Consider the following 14,758-nt stretch of genomic DNA (forward strand, 5'->3'; position numbering starts at 1 on the left):
GGTTATTAAATATACTAATATGCAGTGTATCCTGCCATGTACTTCCCCCACCGCCCTCATTTTGTTTTTCTGGCATGCCAGCACTCCGGCACCTTCCAAGGTAGACATTGTGGTTTTTCGGCACTCCAGTCGAAAAAGGTCGCCTACTCCATTATAGACTAAATCAGAGATGTGTAAGATAAGTGTTCATGAGCCTAAACTCAGTTTATCAGATTATGTCAAAGGATATGGGTAATGTGGCTAGATCCTGAATGGGTAATCAGAATGAAGGTTCAGATTTGGACATCAGAAGAGGTGAAAGTAAATTCAACAGAATAATGCAGGGGCTGGCAATCTGTGGCCCATGGGGCCATTAGATCCAGACTACTTGGCTGGGGCTTCAGTGACACTTGGCATCAGGAGCATTGCCCATGCAGTAGGGAGCTCTCTCACTGGAGAGAAGCAGCAGCAGAGAGAACCAGTGGCAGCAACTGGATCCTAGCATTGGCCCACCCCATATCTAAGCTGGGTCATTTTGGTCTGCTGTTGGAAAAGGTTGTTGACTGCTGGTTTAACATGTTGAATTTGGGGGAATCTAATCATCTCCATCCCACAATACTAAAACCTTGGCCCATGAAATCACAACCTTGGAAGCAAATATTTTTTAAAAATCCACCACTTTCAGATTAATACTTATAACTGAAGAACAGTTCCCCACCCCTTGTTCTTTGTACTTTGGTTTCTTTTCAACACCCTTTTGATCATATTGTAAATTTCCTGACATAAGAACTTTGTCCTTACACTTTCCTGTAATCTCCCTGAATACAGGAGAAAAATATGTTACACAACACAACATTTATAATGTCGTTTCATACAGAAAGATATCAAGGCATGAACAAGATTCACTCCATTTTCCACTACAAGACAGCCACCATCAGAGAGGACCCCAAAGCTGTTTAACATCTGACACCAAAAAATACAGATGGGCTTATACAAGGTGAAAAAAGAATAGATATTTGGGCAAGATCTTGTTTCACTTATTAGACACATAAGTGCACTTAGGTATCTAATCGTGATCCTATTCCAACCTACTCAGGTCACGGAAGAAACACACTGACATGTCTATTTTTGTAATGCCATCATCTTAGCCTTAAGACTAAGTTACAAGATGCACCAAGGAAGAGGAGGAGAAGGATGGGTTAACTGTTTTTCAGGCACTCAACCCTGGTGATATAGGATTACACTAACAGGTGTCAGACCTGGAACTAAGTGCAAATTCTGAACAAGTTCTTCTACGATTCATTCTTTTACTGCTCCCAAATTCTAAAGCTTTCCTGCACTCTGGAGTGAGGCCCAATGACATTTAAATATCTACAGCAACAGAACACTGTTCAATATCTATTTGAAACTAGTTCATGAAACCAGGCCATACATGCAACTTTAGACATAGTCAAAGTTAACTCGCTGCAGAAGGCAGAGTGTGGTAATCTATTTTAACAGCAAGCCAATACGATTAGTATTTTTTGCTCCAAAAATGAATGCCCAATTTTGTTTAGAACATAAAAACCAGCAATTGTTTAAAATCTGTGAGCAGGATATGAAAAAAAAAATTGTTTTTACTAGGCAATTCTTGATATAAAACAGTAAGTGGCATGACTTGTAATAATGGATCCATGAGACGCCATTCAAATGGCAAATGGTAAATCAGCTTCAGTACTCTGTGTGTGGTCCTATACTACTGCATAGTATGTCAAGATTCAGTTTTTTGCAGAACTATGCAGCCTAAAATTGGAACAACAGAATATATAGCAGAATTGAGTCAGATGAAAGAGCTATATTAGGAAGACATGTACAAGGTGAGCTCACACTAATGATGTAAGTCAGAATTATATAGGATTACTTCCACAACCTGGAAAGCTTCATATAATATTTTAAAGGAAATATAACATGGTTAGTGAAAACACTAAAGAGCCTCTAATTCCTTTTGGGAAAAAAACAACTACTTAATTCAGAGGGGAAAAAGATCATATTGTCTATATTTTCCTTTTCTTACCCTCTTTGTTACAGATTTCACAAGCTTGGAGTGTATTATCTTCCTTGATTTAAGTGCCTTTTATATTAGAAAAACAGGGAAATGAAAAAAGAAAAGACTGAAGAAAATAAAATCTTACACTAATAGATTTTGAATATTTGGCAGAAGACACCAGAAGTGAAAAAGACATAAATGACGCTACTTTCCAGCACAATGTCCAAACTGCTACAGGCTCAAGTATGACAAGTTTGATATGAAAGGTTTTTTCCCCAAGTATATTTCATAATTTAGACACAGTGAGAAGTTTATAACTGCATAGATTTCCAGGATGCCAGACTAAGCAAGACAGAACAAGGTTTCACAAACCCTTCTTCTGCTGGTCCTTAGGTCCAATTTCTAGGCTACCATGTCCCATCAGATCAATGTAATGTCAGAGCATCCATCTATGCTTAACTAACATATAAAGAGTAAAATATCTGTATAACTCTGAAAACGTCTTTCTTCAAATATACTATTCCTCACTGTTGTAACCAAATGAGTAAGTTAAAAGCTTCTTTCATATCGGAAACAGTATTGCATAGTCAACATTTATTAATCTACATTTCATAGGTAGTACCCACCATAATTTGCATATAAGAGACTAGTTTCTCCCTCCAGCACAGGAAAGATGTAATAGAAGAGATTGTCTCCTTGTAAGGTCTTATAACATTGCCATACTTTAAAAAAAAACGTGTTTCATAGTACACTATGTTCTGTATTAACAAGTCAAAAACAGAATAGTTATTAACTTTGCAGTAACTATGACTCTTTGAAATTCAATAAGCACAAAGATTTTCCTCGATGAACACATGCACCAGAACCACCAATCTGAAGTCTTTGCAAATAGCAGCGTCAGTTGGGGCTGCATATCCATGCTGATATGGTTGGCCTCAAATGGCTCTCTTAGTTTCTCTGCCAAAATATAATCCCAATTTCTATATCATCAAAAAATCCTCACCTATCATATTTCCTGGACCATGACATCTACAATAACTCTTCAACTATACTATCGAACCACAGATCCACCTCTGCGATAAGCACTAAGAAAAAAAAATACACCTAGCTTAAGTGGTAACTAAAGATATTTTTTAAAGAATCATTTAAATTTAAAACCAATATTTTAAGAGCTGAAAGACCTTCATATAAGAAACAGAAATCTTTGAAACCATTTTCAAATCCCATTAAACCCTGCATATCTCAGAAAATGAACTGAATAAAGATTTAAAACTGTAACATTAGAGATGTTCTGAGAAAGATGATCTACAAAAGATAAAAGCAATTACAGCTGTGAAATGTGTGTATTAGCAGAGTGCATATTCATGAGCTGAACAAGCTGCCAACGCTATCCTACAAAGGTGATGAGCCCATGAAAAGGTGACAGCAGCTGATACTTGATTCTAGGCAAGCCCCTTAAGCAGGCATGCTTTCCTTCTCCTATAAAACTCTGGAATAAGATGGGTTTAAACTTCTCTGAGCTGACAGCAAGCAGCAACACTTCCTTTCTGCTTTCAGCTCAGCTCAGCTTGTTCACTTCATCTCTACTTGCAAAGAAACAGCAAAAAAAAAATCAGGCAACAAGAACAAAGCTGTAGCATCCTTCCAACTCAATGCTACCTGTGCAAAAGGGGACTGCCACTGAAATTGCACAATCATTTATGAAAAAGGATTTGCAAAGTATTGCCAAAGGATCAGATTTAAATTTTTCTTGAAACGATTTTGACGAGATACTGAAATGCTGTTATAATTTAAGGTATTAACAGTTTCTTCTGTTAAACAATGAAGTATTTAGAATGTGTGGGCTCCTACAGAGTAATTGAGTCTGCAGGAGCGTAGAAATTGATGCGCTCTGGTAGCCTTCCGCATCGTGTGTATCAGCATCCCCGTGCATCCTCACGTTGAAAAAGCAGGGTGCTTTGAAATAAAACATGTTCAATTCGCTTTAGCTCAAAAAGCCCCACCACCATTTTTTCAGCATGGAGACACCGATGCATGTGATGCTCAGGCATTTTTAATTAGCACAGCTCGCTTATTAAAGCGCCTAACACCGTGTCCCAGAACGCATGTAAAAATGCCCTGTGTACCTAGACAGAAGACATAAGCAAACCTTGATAAATAGAAGGGAAGAATAAATATTAAATTCAATTAAATGTTTTAAATTTGCCTGTTCCTAGATTGTTCCTTGATGGCTTTTTTAAAGTAATCAAGTTACATCTTTGCTTTGGTTTCAAGGGCCCCGTTTAAGATGACTTTGGTTCATTTATAAACTGCTTTAGTCATCTCTGGCTATGGACAAATGTTCCTTTAAACCACTTTTTAAAAAACTGAGCAGAAAGCTGCTGCTTGGGGTGTGTTAACTTTTATAATGTAACACTTCAGCAAGCTCCCATGGCAATACAAGTTAGCTAAATTGCTGTAACTTTAACCCTGAGTGAAACAAGGTTAAAACTGCAATGAGTTTGCTATACACTGCACTGTCAGCAACACTTTACACTATAATACTAAGCCAGCTCATTAGCACAATTCTGCCTGAGGGAATGTAGTCCCCTCTAGATTCACCAGAAAAATGTATTTTGGAGAAGTAGCATCTACATATTGAGCTAGCGCAATCCTGTCTGCTTTTTGATTTAATAACAGTTATAGATCATGCTGAAGGTGTTATAGCTACAAGCATGCTCCCAAAGCTTACATGTATTATTTGGCAAATTCAAGTAAATTCACCAACTGTTTTAAAGACATCAGTGAAATTGGATAGATTCTGGCCATTTTGCATCAGGTACCCAAAAAGATGAGGTCAAATGTTTACCTTTTCCTCCAATTCCTTCTTCATAAGCTCATATTTTCGCCTAAGTTTTATATTTTCCTCTTCATTCTGGGTTAACTCTTCTGTCAGTTTATCACACTCCATTTTCATTTTCTCTAGCTGTCGACGCTGAGCCTTTACTACATTTTTTTCATCGAGAAGTTCTTTCTGAAAGCAGAGGGTACTGGTCAATAATTAAGTCATTTTAAAATGTTCTCAGGTTCCATAGTCCCAGATCTATGCACAAAGATCGGGGGAAAGATACCCATATATAATTGGTATGATTTTCTACAGCTTTATGCAGACTGAGTTTCTAAGAATACATATCTGCACATATAAAAATGCATAAATATCTTAATTCCATGCTTACTTATATGTATGTACATAAGTTATAAATACACACACATATACATACATACATATACACGCATAGACACATATACACTCACACACACACACACCAGAAACTGAACCACTAAGTAATTTGCATGTAGTCATAATGAAATGACACTGCTTTGATTTTATTACTGGCAGCATAATAGTTAAAGCAAATTTTTTTGCACTGGAAATAGAACTGTCATGCAGCTTATCTACCAGTAGGAGCATAGCAGGAAAACCAGATAAATCAGCTAAAAGAAAGTGCTGATGCCTACAGTGCATAATTCTGTAATGTCCTGCAGGATAGCCACACTGGATTTTGAAAGTGCTAAAAGGACAACTTCTTGATCCTGCAGTGAAATTCTGCTGTACTCAAACTGATTAGCACTGTTCGTAAAGTTCAATGCTTAAATAAATTAACATTCCACCACTGAAATTCAAAGGAAGACAAAACACCTAAAAATATAATTTCATTTACCAAGAACTGCAACACAGACAATAATAATAATCCTACACTGACAGGGAGATGGTCTGGATGATTTATTTGCAGGGCAAGGCAGTTTGGAGTGCCATGAGCAGCTGGGGAGCGAGGAGCTCCATGCACCCGATGCTGCTTCTACAGGCACTCCTCATAAGTGCCTGGGACATGCAACTGGGCTCCCAGTTGCATGCCCAATTTTGAAAGGTGTGGGATGCTGTGATCCTGACATCAGGGAAAAGGTGTCTGATGTCAGGCTCACAGTGCCCCTGATCTACCACCATGAATTGAGCACAGGAGAGGGGGACACTGGATGGGACCCAGTGTCACCCCCAATCAGATCAGGTCGGGGACAGCTGTGTTCTGGACACCAGGATTTCACCATGCCCAATCCTGATGCTCACCTGAGCAGTGGGCTCCAGCAGGGCAGCTCTGCCACACATTCAATTTAAGGCATGATACAAATCAGTGACAAAGATGTTGTGCATGTTATGTGCAACACCTATGTAGCTCGTTTGCTATATTATCACACCATACATTGGCTTAACATGTAGCATATTACAATTTATGGCATGATTAATGGCTTAATTGTACCAGGCTGGGGATTATTCAGAGAAGTTAGATGCTTTCAAGTCAGCAGGGCCAGACAAGATGTACCCAAGGGTACTGAAGGAATTGGCTGAGTCAATTTCAGAGCCATTAACTATCCTTTTTCAGAACTCATGGAGGTCAAGCAAGGTCCCAGATGACTGGAAAAGGGCAAATATAGTACCCATCTTTAAGAAAGGAAAGAAGAAAGATCTGGGGAATTACAGGCCAGTCAGCTTGACCTCTATACCCAGGAAGATCATGGAGCAGGTCCTCAAGGAATTCACTGTGAAACACCTAGAGAAGGACAAGGAGATCAGAAAAAGTGAGCATAGATTCATCAAGAGCAAGTCATGCCTAATTAACCTTATTTCCTTTTATGATACAGTAACAGGCTCTAGGAATGAAGGAAGAGCAGTTTACATGGTATATACCTTGACTTTAGCAGGCTTTTGACTCAGTTTCTCATGATATCCTCATTAACAAGATAAGGAAACAGGGTAGATGGAAAGTACTGTAATGTGGACACACAATTGGTTGGATCATTGTACTCAGTGAATGGCTCAATGTCTATTTGGAAGTACAGATCAAGTGGGGTTCCCCAGGGGTCTGTCTGGGATCTGGTACTGTTCAACACCTTCATTGATGATTTAGATGATGGGATTCAATACACACTGTGGTTGACAAGTTGGGAGGAATTGCAGATACTCTGGAGGGCAGGGCTAGGATCCTGAATGACCTGGATAAACTGTAGAAATGGTCTGCAAATCAACCAAATGAGATTCAACAAAGACAACTGCAAAGTACTGCACTTGGGACAGACTAACTGCATGCACATATACAGACAAGGGGATGACTGGCTTGGCTGCAGTACTGTGGAGAGGGACCTGGGAATTACAGTGAACCATAAGCTGAATATGAGGCAAGAGTGCAAAAAAGCCAACAGCATTCAGGGTTGTATTAACAGAAGTACCACTTGCAGATCAAAGAAAGTGATTCTTCTGCTCTATTTGGAAGTGGTGAGGCCCCACCTAGAGCACTGTGTCCAGTTTTGCACCCTACACTTCAAGAAAGATGCGGACAGTTTAGAAAAATTCAGTGCAGAGAAGAAAAAATGATTTGCCTGAGAGGCAAAGTTTATGAGGGAAGGCTGAAAGAACTCAGATTAGTTAGTTTTAGAAAGAAAAGACTGAGGAAGGATTTGATAACAGTCTTCAAATACCTGAAGGGTATTACACAGAGGATGGAGATGGACTTCTCTGTGGCTGTAGGGTACAGGACTAGAAGCAAGGGCCTCAAGGTGCTGGAAGGGAAATTTAAGATGGAGATTAGGAGAAATTTTCTGATTTTGAGATTGGTCAGGTATTAGAACAGGCTACCTAGAGAAGTTGTGGAAGCTCCATCCTTGAATATTGTCAAAAGTAGTTTGGACAGATACTTGGTTGGGATGGTTTAGTCAGGGATGATCCTGCCTTGAGCAGGGGTTGGGATTAAATGACCTTGTGAGGGCCCTTCCAGTCCTACCTTCCTATGATCCTATGAATATAACATTTGCCAGGGTCCACAGACTTATATTCATATGAATATATTCATATTCATTCATTCTTATGAATTTATAACCCAGAAAACACATTACTAGCTCTTTTGCTGTGACAGTCCATACAAAACTTTGACCACCATTACATTACCAGAGGGCAGGACATAGTGGCACATTATACACATTAGTCTAAGTACTCCTCTGCCCTGCCTTCTCGCTGTAACTTTAGACTAATATGGCTAACTACCTCTCTCTAGTCATTATGTTGTTATACATGTTACATACCATAAAAACATTACTAGAAACCTTAAAAATTAACCCCCTTGCACTATACTATGTAGTGTTAGCATGCTATCATTAGAGCTGCACCAATACATCAGTCTGATAGGAGATTGATACCGATATAAAGAAAATGGCTGCATCAGAAATTGGCCCAATGGGGCCGATAATTTGGCAGATAAATGCCAGTAAGTGCGTGCAGTTGCAGGGCAGCACTTGGGCAATGAGGAGCACAGCCTGGCAGCATGGAGAGCTGCCTCCAGTTGATAAGTCTACAGTGGTGGAAGGAGAGGGAGGGAGGGAAGGGGTGTGGTGGGAGTGGGCAGATCAGCACCCCCTGCAGTGAGGGAGGGGGCTGGGGCAGGCACTGCCCAGCCAGGGCAGGATGTGGGATGAAGGAGCAGCTTGTCAGGGGCAGCAACGCTGCCGCTTACACATCAGGGGAGGGGGGCCGGTCTTTGCCCCCTGAATCTGCGTGGGGCAAGTGGGCAGGCTGCAGCTGCAGACTGGAGCCAGGTTCTTTTTGCTGGGGCTAGGCTTGGAGCAAGGGCTATGAAGGGGGCTGCAGCCACCTCAAATTTTACCATAGCTCCCTCCCAGTGCCGTCCCTGCCTGCCTGCCCAGCACAGCCCTGGTTCCTCCTGGCTTAACCTCCACCTCCCCTGATGTGTGGCTGGAACAGAGGTGTGGCTTGTTGTGGAGGCAGCTCCCTCCCAGCACCACTGCACACCCAGCACAGCCCCGGCTCTTCCTGGCTGTTGGGAGAGGTGGGGGTTGAGTTGGGAAGAGCTAAGCTGTGCCAACATGCGGTGGGGTTGGGAGGAAGCTACAGCAAAATTTGAGGTGGCTGCATCCCCCTCTGTAGTCCCTGTCCAAGCTCAGTGCCTGGCCAAAGCCTGGCTCCAGCCCAAACTGCAGCCCACCTGCTCACCTTGCACAGATCCAGGGGGGGCACGTGTCCCTCCCCCCCAGGGTGCAAGCAGCAGCAGGAGGCACCCCCCCCCAACCAATGAGCTGCACCTCCGTCCTGCACCCCACCCGGGCAGTGCCTGCCCCTGCCCCCTCCCTCACCATGGTGGGCATTGATCTGCCCCACTCCCCTTTCACCACAACAGACTTACCAGCTGGAGGCAGCTCTCCACGCTATACTGGAAATCGGATTAGTATCAGCCGATACGTCTCCTTAAAAATCGGATATCAGTATCAGCCCCAAAAATCTCTATCAGCGCACCCCTAACTATCACCATTTTAAATCGTCTCCTTATTAGCAGTTATCCACCAATTTTAAAAGTTTTATACGGTTACCTATAATGATATACGAGAACCTTCCCTGAAAACCAGTGCAAATATAATTGTCAACTTAACCTCAATATGGCAAATACTAACTATTCTGTTCAAAATATTATCAACACAAAATTAAAAAAACAAACAAGCAAAAAAACAGAAAAACATCTGTTTCTATCTAATCCAAATGACTGCAGCAAAAGTTGCACATCGGGCATGAAGGAAACAGAAAGGTGGTGGGTGGGGGGGGGTGTAAGCAGCTAATTTGTATGAGTTAGAGAAGGCAAAATTCTAGATTGGAAAGGATATCCGAGGATATTACTACGGATTCGCTGGCTCTTTAAAGGTTGGACTAACAGAATATTGACTTAAGCAAACTTTAAAAACAAGTAAACAAAAGAAACATGCATAAGAAAAGACTCAATTTAATCCTAAAACATCGCATCACAGACAAGCTCCTTGACCAGGAAAACTTATAATGTACCAACTATTTTCTGCCAAGGCTTACATTGCTATGTAATTAATTATTAAAAAAATACAAAATAAATTAATCCTATATTACTTTATCCACTATATCAAAATTACAACAATAAAAGGGTATTTAGTGACTTATCACACTGATCCATCCAAAATATTTAAATTTAATAAAGCAGCTCAGGGTCTATTCCAGTTTAATGTCTTACATTTCAGATTAGTTTAATGCCACGTAAAACACCTTTGTTTTCTTCTTTCTGAGTCATATCACCTAGAGTCAGCAGTGAATGATTTAAACTAAAAATTTTAACTTGTTTCTAAATAAATTTCATGGCACAATCATTGTTTTTCTAGAAATGATATAAAAATTGTAAATTCTGGAAACTCTTTAAAATGAAAGAGCTCATTAAAACTAACCTTTTCAAATTTGACATGATACTCTGATTCGTGTTCTTAAACTATTCCCAGAGTACCCATGATGCTATTTCAGCTATTGTGCAATATAAACATTTCCAGTAATACAGCATCCCTGGGACGTGACAGTCCATGGTATAGCAGAGATAACAATTATTAAGGCAACAGTCAGAGAGGAAAGCACTAAAAAGTTTTATCATTCAAATGCTTTAACACATCCTACAATATCATCTACCAAAGTCGTTTTTTGAACTAGTGAGGGTTTTTGACTTAAAGCTATTATAGCCAGTCAGCTCTACCCTGAGGTTTCAATGTTTGTGATGACCTACAACAGGTCACGTTTCAGTTGTGTCATTTATTACTGCATCTACCTTTATCTGAGCTCCAGGTTGTTTTTAAAAGGTTTCAGTGACTCTGAAATAGCAGTCCCTGATTTACTGTAATTCAATTCAACAAGACCGAGCAGGCATGAACCCCTTTATTGTTAGTTTTATCTTTTCTGCCGGATTCAGAAATCCATTTATATGTAAACATGCATGCTTTGTTAGCTTCATCATCCAGCAGGGAAAAAAAATTGACATCAGAATTATTCAGCCCAGATACCTTCAGCATCCTTATTTGGGTCTCTCCCTCAGTCTTTTCTTGCCTAAAAAGCTTCATCAGCTCTTGAACATTTCTCTCATGCTTTGTTTTCACATTCTGCAGCTCTGACCTAGTATCTTCCAGCTCCTGTTGATGAACCTCTCTCTCCATCTTTAGCTGCCTACAAGTTGTGGTCATGTCTTCCTGCTTAGATTCGTGCTGTTTCTGGAGGTCTGAGAGGCTTTTGCACAACGCTTTCTTGGCTTTCTCTTCCTCTGTTACTCTGTTTGTTAACTCTGCCCGAATGGCACTTAAGTTTTTGATATCTGCTTGCATCTCTATGAGTCTTTCCTGGTCCTTTTCATGAATCATGTTAGTGGTTGCTAGTTCTTTCTCTAACTGGTCTTTTTCAATTTTCATCTGGTTTTGTACCAAGATCTGCTTCTGCAGCTTACTCTCCAGCTTGTTTGCAGTATCTTGGACTTCTCTTATCTCTTGCTCCAGAGCTATCTGCTGAGACTTCATTTCACTGAGCTTCACCTCTTTACAATGGAGCTCCTCTTCTTGCTGGGCCGTCTTGGTAAGGACATCTTCCAGCTCTTTCCGAAGATTTTCTATTTGCTGTACAGCAGACAGAAGCTGACCCTTTAAGTCATCCTTTTCTTTAAGAACCTAAATAATAAAGAGGAAAAAAAATGAATCTAAAAAATCATCAGATAAATATCTAGTGCAAATTACACTGTCTGGAAGCAAGAAATCATCTCTACTCCATACAAAGTAAAAGAGAGTTACAAATTATGGCACTGATTCAACGATGGTATTTAAAGCTTGAAGTTAGATATGGGCTTAAGTATCTAATTAAAAAGATCCAATATTTGTCAGTGGTCCATTCCTCCAATTCTCTTAGTGAACTGAGAAATACTCTTTTCTACCAGATGTCAGTATGAAGGAAAGGGGGACAATAGACCAATAAAGCAGAAAAGAAAGCTATCAATTGGTTGAATTTGCCTCTTACCTATAACTTAATTTTCTTAGATTTGTTTCGATATGTAAGCACTTACCCTAAGCCAGGGGTGACCAAGATCTGACTTGCAGAGTCATCTTATCCGGTCTGAGAGCTCCCCACAAATCTGGAAATTTGGTGGCATGGCAAGCAGTAGCAACATTAATTGTTGTGGCTCCCAGAGCCACACAGGTCAGAACCAGAGCACAGAGCTGCATCATCTGGCTCACAGGGCTGCCTTCAAGGTCAGAAATTTGATGGTAGTAGGAGTGGCAGCTACTGCTATTCCAGGATCTGCAGGAATTAATACTGCCATTACCAAATTCCAGCCTCACAGGCCAAAGAACACAGCTCCATGCTCTGGAACGACTCTGTGGACTGACTCCACACTGGATCCAGCTGATAGGCCTGGATGAGTCAGACGCCACTGCCCTAACCTATTTTTTCCATTGGCTGACAGCAGAGCTTTGTCAAGAAGAAGGAGCTGATCTTCTAAAGCCAGGGAAACAATGTTTACCTATAAAAATAAAATCAGCTGTAAGTTTTAAAATAGAAAGTTAAGATGTTTCCTGAAATGCTACTGTTAAGCCTGGTGAAGACATTTAGGGAAGTCTGTAACAAATGAGATGAAGGTATGCTTTAAGTGTAAATTTTAATGTAAATTTAAATATGGAGTTGCTAGCACAAAGGTGTACATCTCTCACCTTTATTATTTTGTTTTTCTCCAGGGGACTAGTGAACATATGGGCTAAGAAACTTTAGCCAGTGCCATAAATAAGGGAATACTTTACAAGCAAGTAAATATTGACCCAAATATTTTGGTTTACTATGGCAGTATCTGACCACCCCTGCTTCCTGCCCCTTTTCTACACACAGTTGTTTCAGGACATGATTTAAAAAATGTCCCTCTCCAAAGTGTAATGGAACATACTGTACACATTCATTTCAGACCAGGAATAATACTTGAAAGTGATCAGTTAAAGACAGTGAAGAACTTACTGGAAACTAGCCAACTAGCCTAATCTGTATTATTCTGATTGTAAATCTACCTTCTTTTCTATGAACAAAGCATAAAAATTGTACTCAACTTACATGCTGGTCAACCATATTCAGGCCCCTTCCCTATAATACTGACTTTTATACTCCCAGGATATTTGTGCATGCAATAAAAATACTAACTCAAGATTTGTTTTTTCAGTACTATTTTTACTTTAGGCTTTTTAGTGCATTTAACCCTTTGAGTCCTTTTCCTGATTATTTGATTCTCTTGTAGGATATTTTAAGGGCAATAGCAATTCAAGGTCTTTATCTGTTGTTACCTATTTATAACCAGGAAGAAAGCTTTATTTCCCCTAAATAATGGGGGTGGTCTACCTGCATGGTCATTATAAGGGGGAAAATATGCTATATTATGCACATACCTGCATCTTAAAACTCCAAAAAATATTTTAGGGAGATTAGTATAATGCTAAACCTTATCAATTGGTTCCAAGAAGGCTACAAAAGTGGAAATATGGGCTTCTGGAATATAAATGAAATCTATTTTATTTATATACACAACTTTTTCAATACAGTTAAGGTTAGAAGCTTTAAAAAAACAAAACAAAACAAAAAACCTTACAAGGATTTTGGTAATACTAACCAAGAAAATTTGGTGTTAAAAATTTGGAAAATGTTATGTTTTGAGAATATAGATCTAAAAATACAGAGTAACAAAACACTAACAATTTAAACTGGGATTGTATTTAGCCTTTCAAAATTACATGACAGTTGGAATATATTGTTTAAATCCTGTGGAATGACCTTCACAGAAGGTTAGCTGTGAAATAAGCAGGGGTAATCAATAAGCAGTCACTGAGCAAGCAGCAGCAGCACCTCCAGGATGTGGTGATGACAGGGATCCTGGTTTTCCCTGATAAAAACATTTCAAGTTCTTTGATAAAAACCCCAGAATCAATAATTAAAATGAAAGGCCTATCCAAGCCCCAATCATTTGGAAGCCTACCCATGCCTCAATCACTATAATAAAATACATTCTAAGTACCTATACACTTTGCTATTTGATTCTGAGTTTTTTATCATGGAATATCAGAGTGCCCCCCCAATTTGCCCCCTTAGCTCAGGTCCAGGTCCAGGCACCTCACTGCCAAACCAGCCCTGTCAGTGTCCCTCACCCCCCACACATACCCCTAGCCTGCTGGTGCCCCTCACTCTCCCCCCCACAACCCCACTGGTGCCCCTCACTCCCCTCTCACTGCCTCCCCAGCGCTGCTAGTGCCCCTCACCTTCCACCCATAGTCCACTGCCACCCCAGCCCAGCCAGTGGGGGCTCCCAGCTGTCAGGGCTACAGGGCCAAGGACCCAGATTCGCAGCTACTTGCCGCCACAGCAGTGCCCAAACCCTGGCTGTCCCCCACAGGAGGTGGCAGCTGCTGCAGCAGAGTGTGGATCCCAGCTCTCCACCCCGTTGCCCACTTGCTATGGACTTGGGCCGAGTGTGGGGCCGGCTCCCCAGCACTGCACACACCCTGGGGAAGCAGGAGAGACCTATGCCACCCCAGACCTGTTAACAGGGAGGGGGCAGGGGCATCCCTGAGGGAAGCCCGGAATGATTTACTAGCAGGCTTTGATGAAGCGAGCAAAAAGCCCGTGAATTGGGGAAAATTCCCCAATGCAAACAGGGACCCAAGGAGCATCCGGATGCCTTCTTTACCCATTTGTGTGAGGCAGCCAAGACATAAGTTTGTCTTGATGTAAGATAAACCAGAGCATGTGCCTTCGCTGGTATCAGCCTTTGTAAACCAGAGTGCTCCCGATATTAAGGAGCATTTCTGCAGGTATACTCCAGGGTGGGAAGGAAAGAGTATGTTAGAGATAAGAAACACAGCAAG

The 14,758-nt window shown here is 40.8% G+C and overlaps 1 protein-coding gene across 1 annotated transcript in view; it reads right to left on the reverse strand.

Moving 5' to 3' along the window:
- The window catches only part of CEP128 (centrosomal protein 128), a 101,168-nt gene that overhangs the window by 36,751 nt on the left and 49,659 nt on the right, over positions 1–14,758 (reverse strand). The window contains exons 5-6 of the mRNA XM_019551139.1: positions 10,886–11,536; positions 4,854–5,018 (exon numbers count right to left, since the gene is read on the reverse strand). Of these exons, the coding sequence (XP_019406684.1) occupies positions 4,854–5,018; positions 10,886–11,536 (816 nt within the window). The remainder of the gene's footprint in view (positions 1–4,853; positions 5,019–10,885; positions 11,537–14,758) is intronic.

The sequence above is a fragment of the Crocodylus porosus genome, unplaced genomic scaffold (genome assembly GCF_001723895.1).
Source record: "Crocodylus porosus isolate Cpor-Errol unplaced genomic scaffold, CroPor_comp1, whole genome shotgun sequence".
Lineage (NCBI taxonomy): Eukaryota > Metazoa > Chordata > Crocodylia > Crocodylidae > Crocodylus > Crocodylus porosus.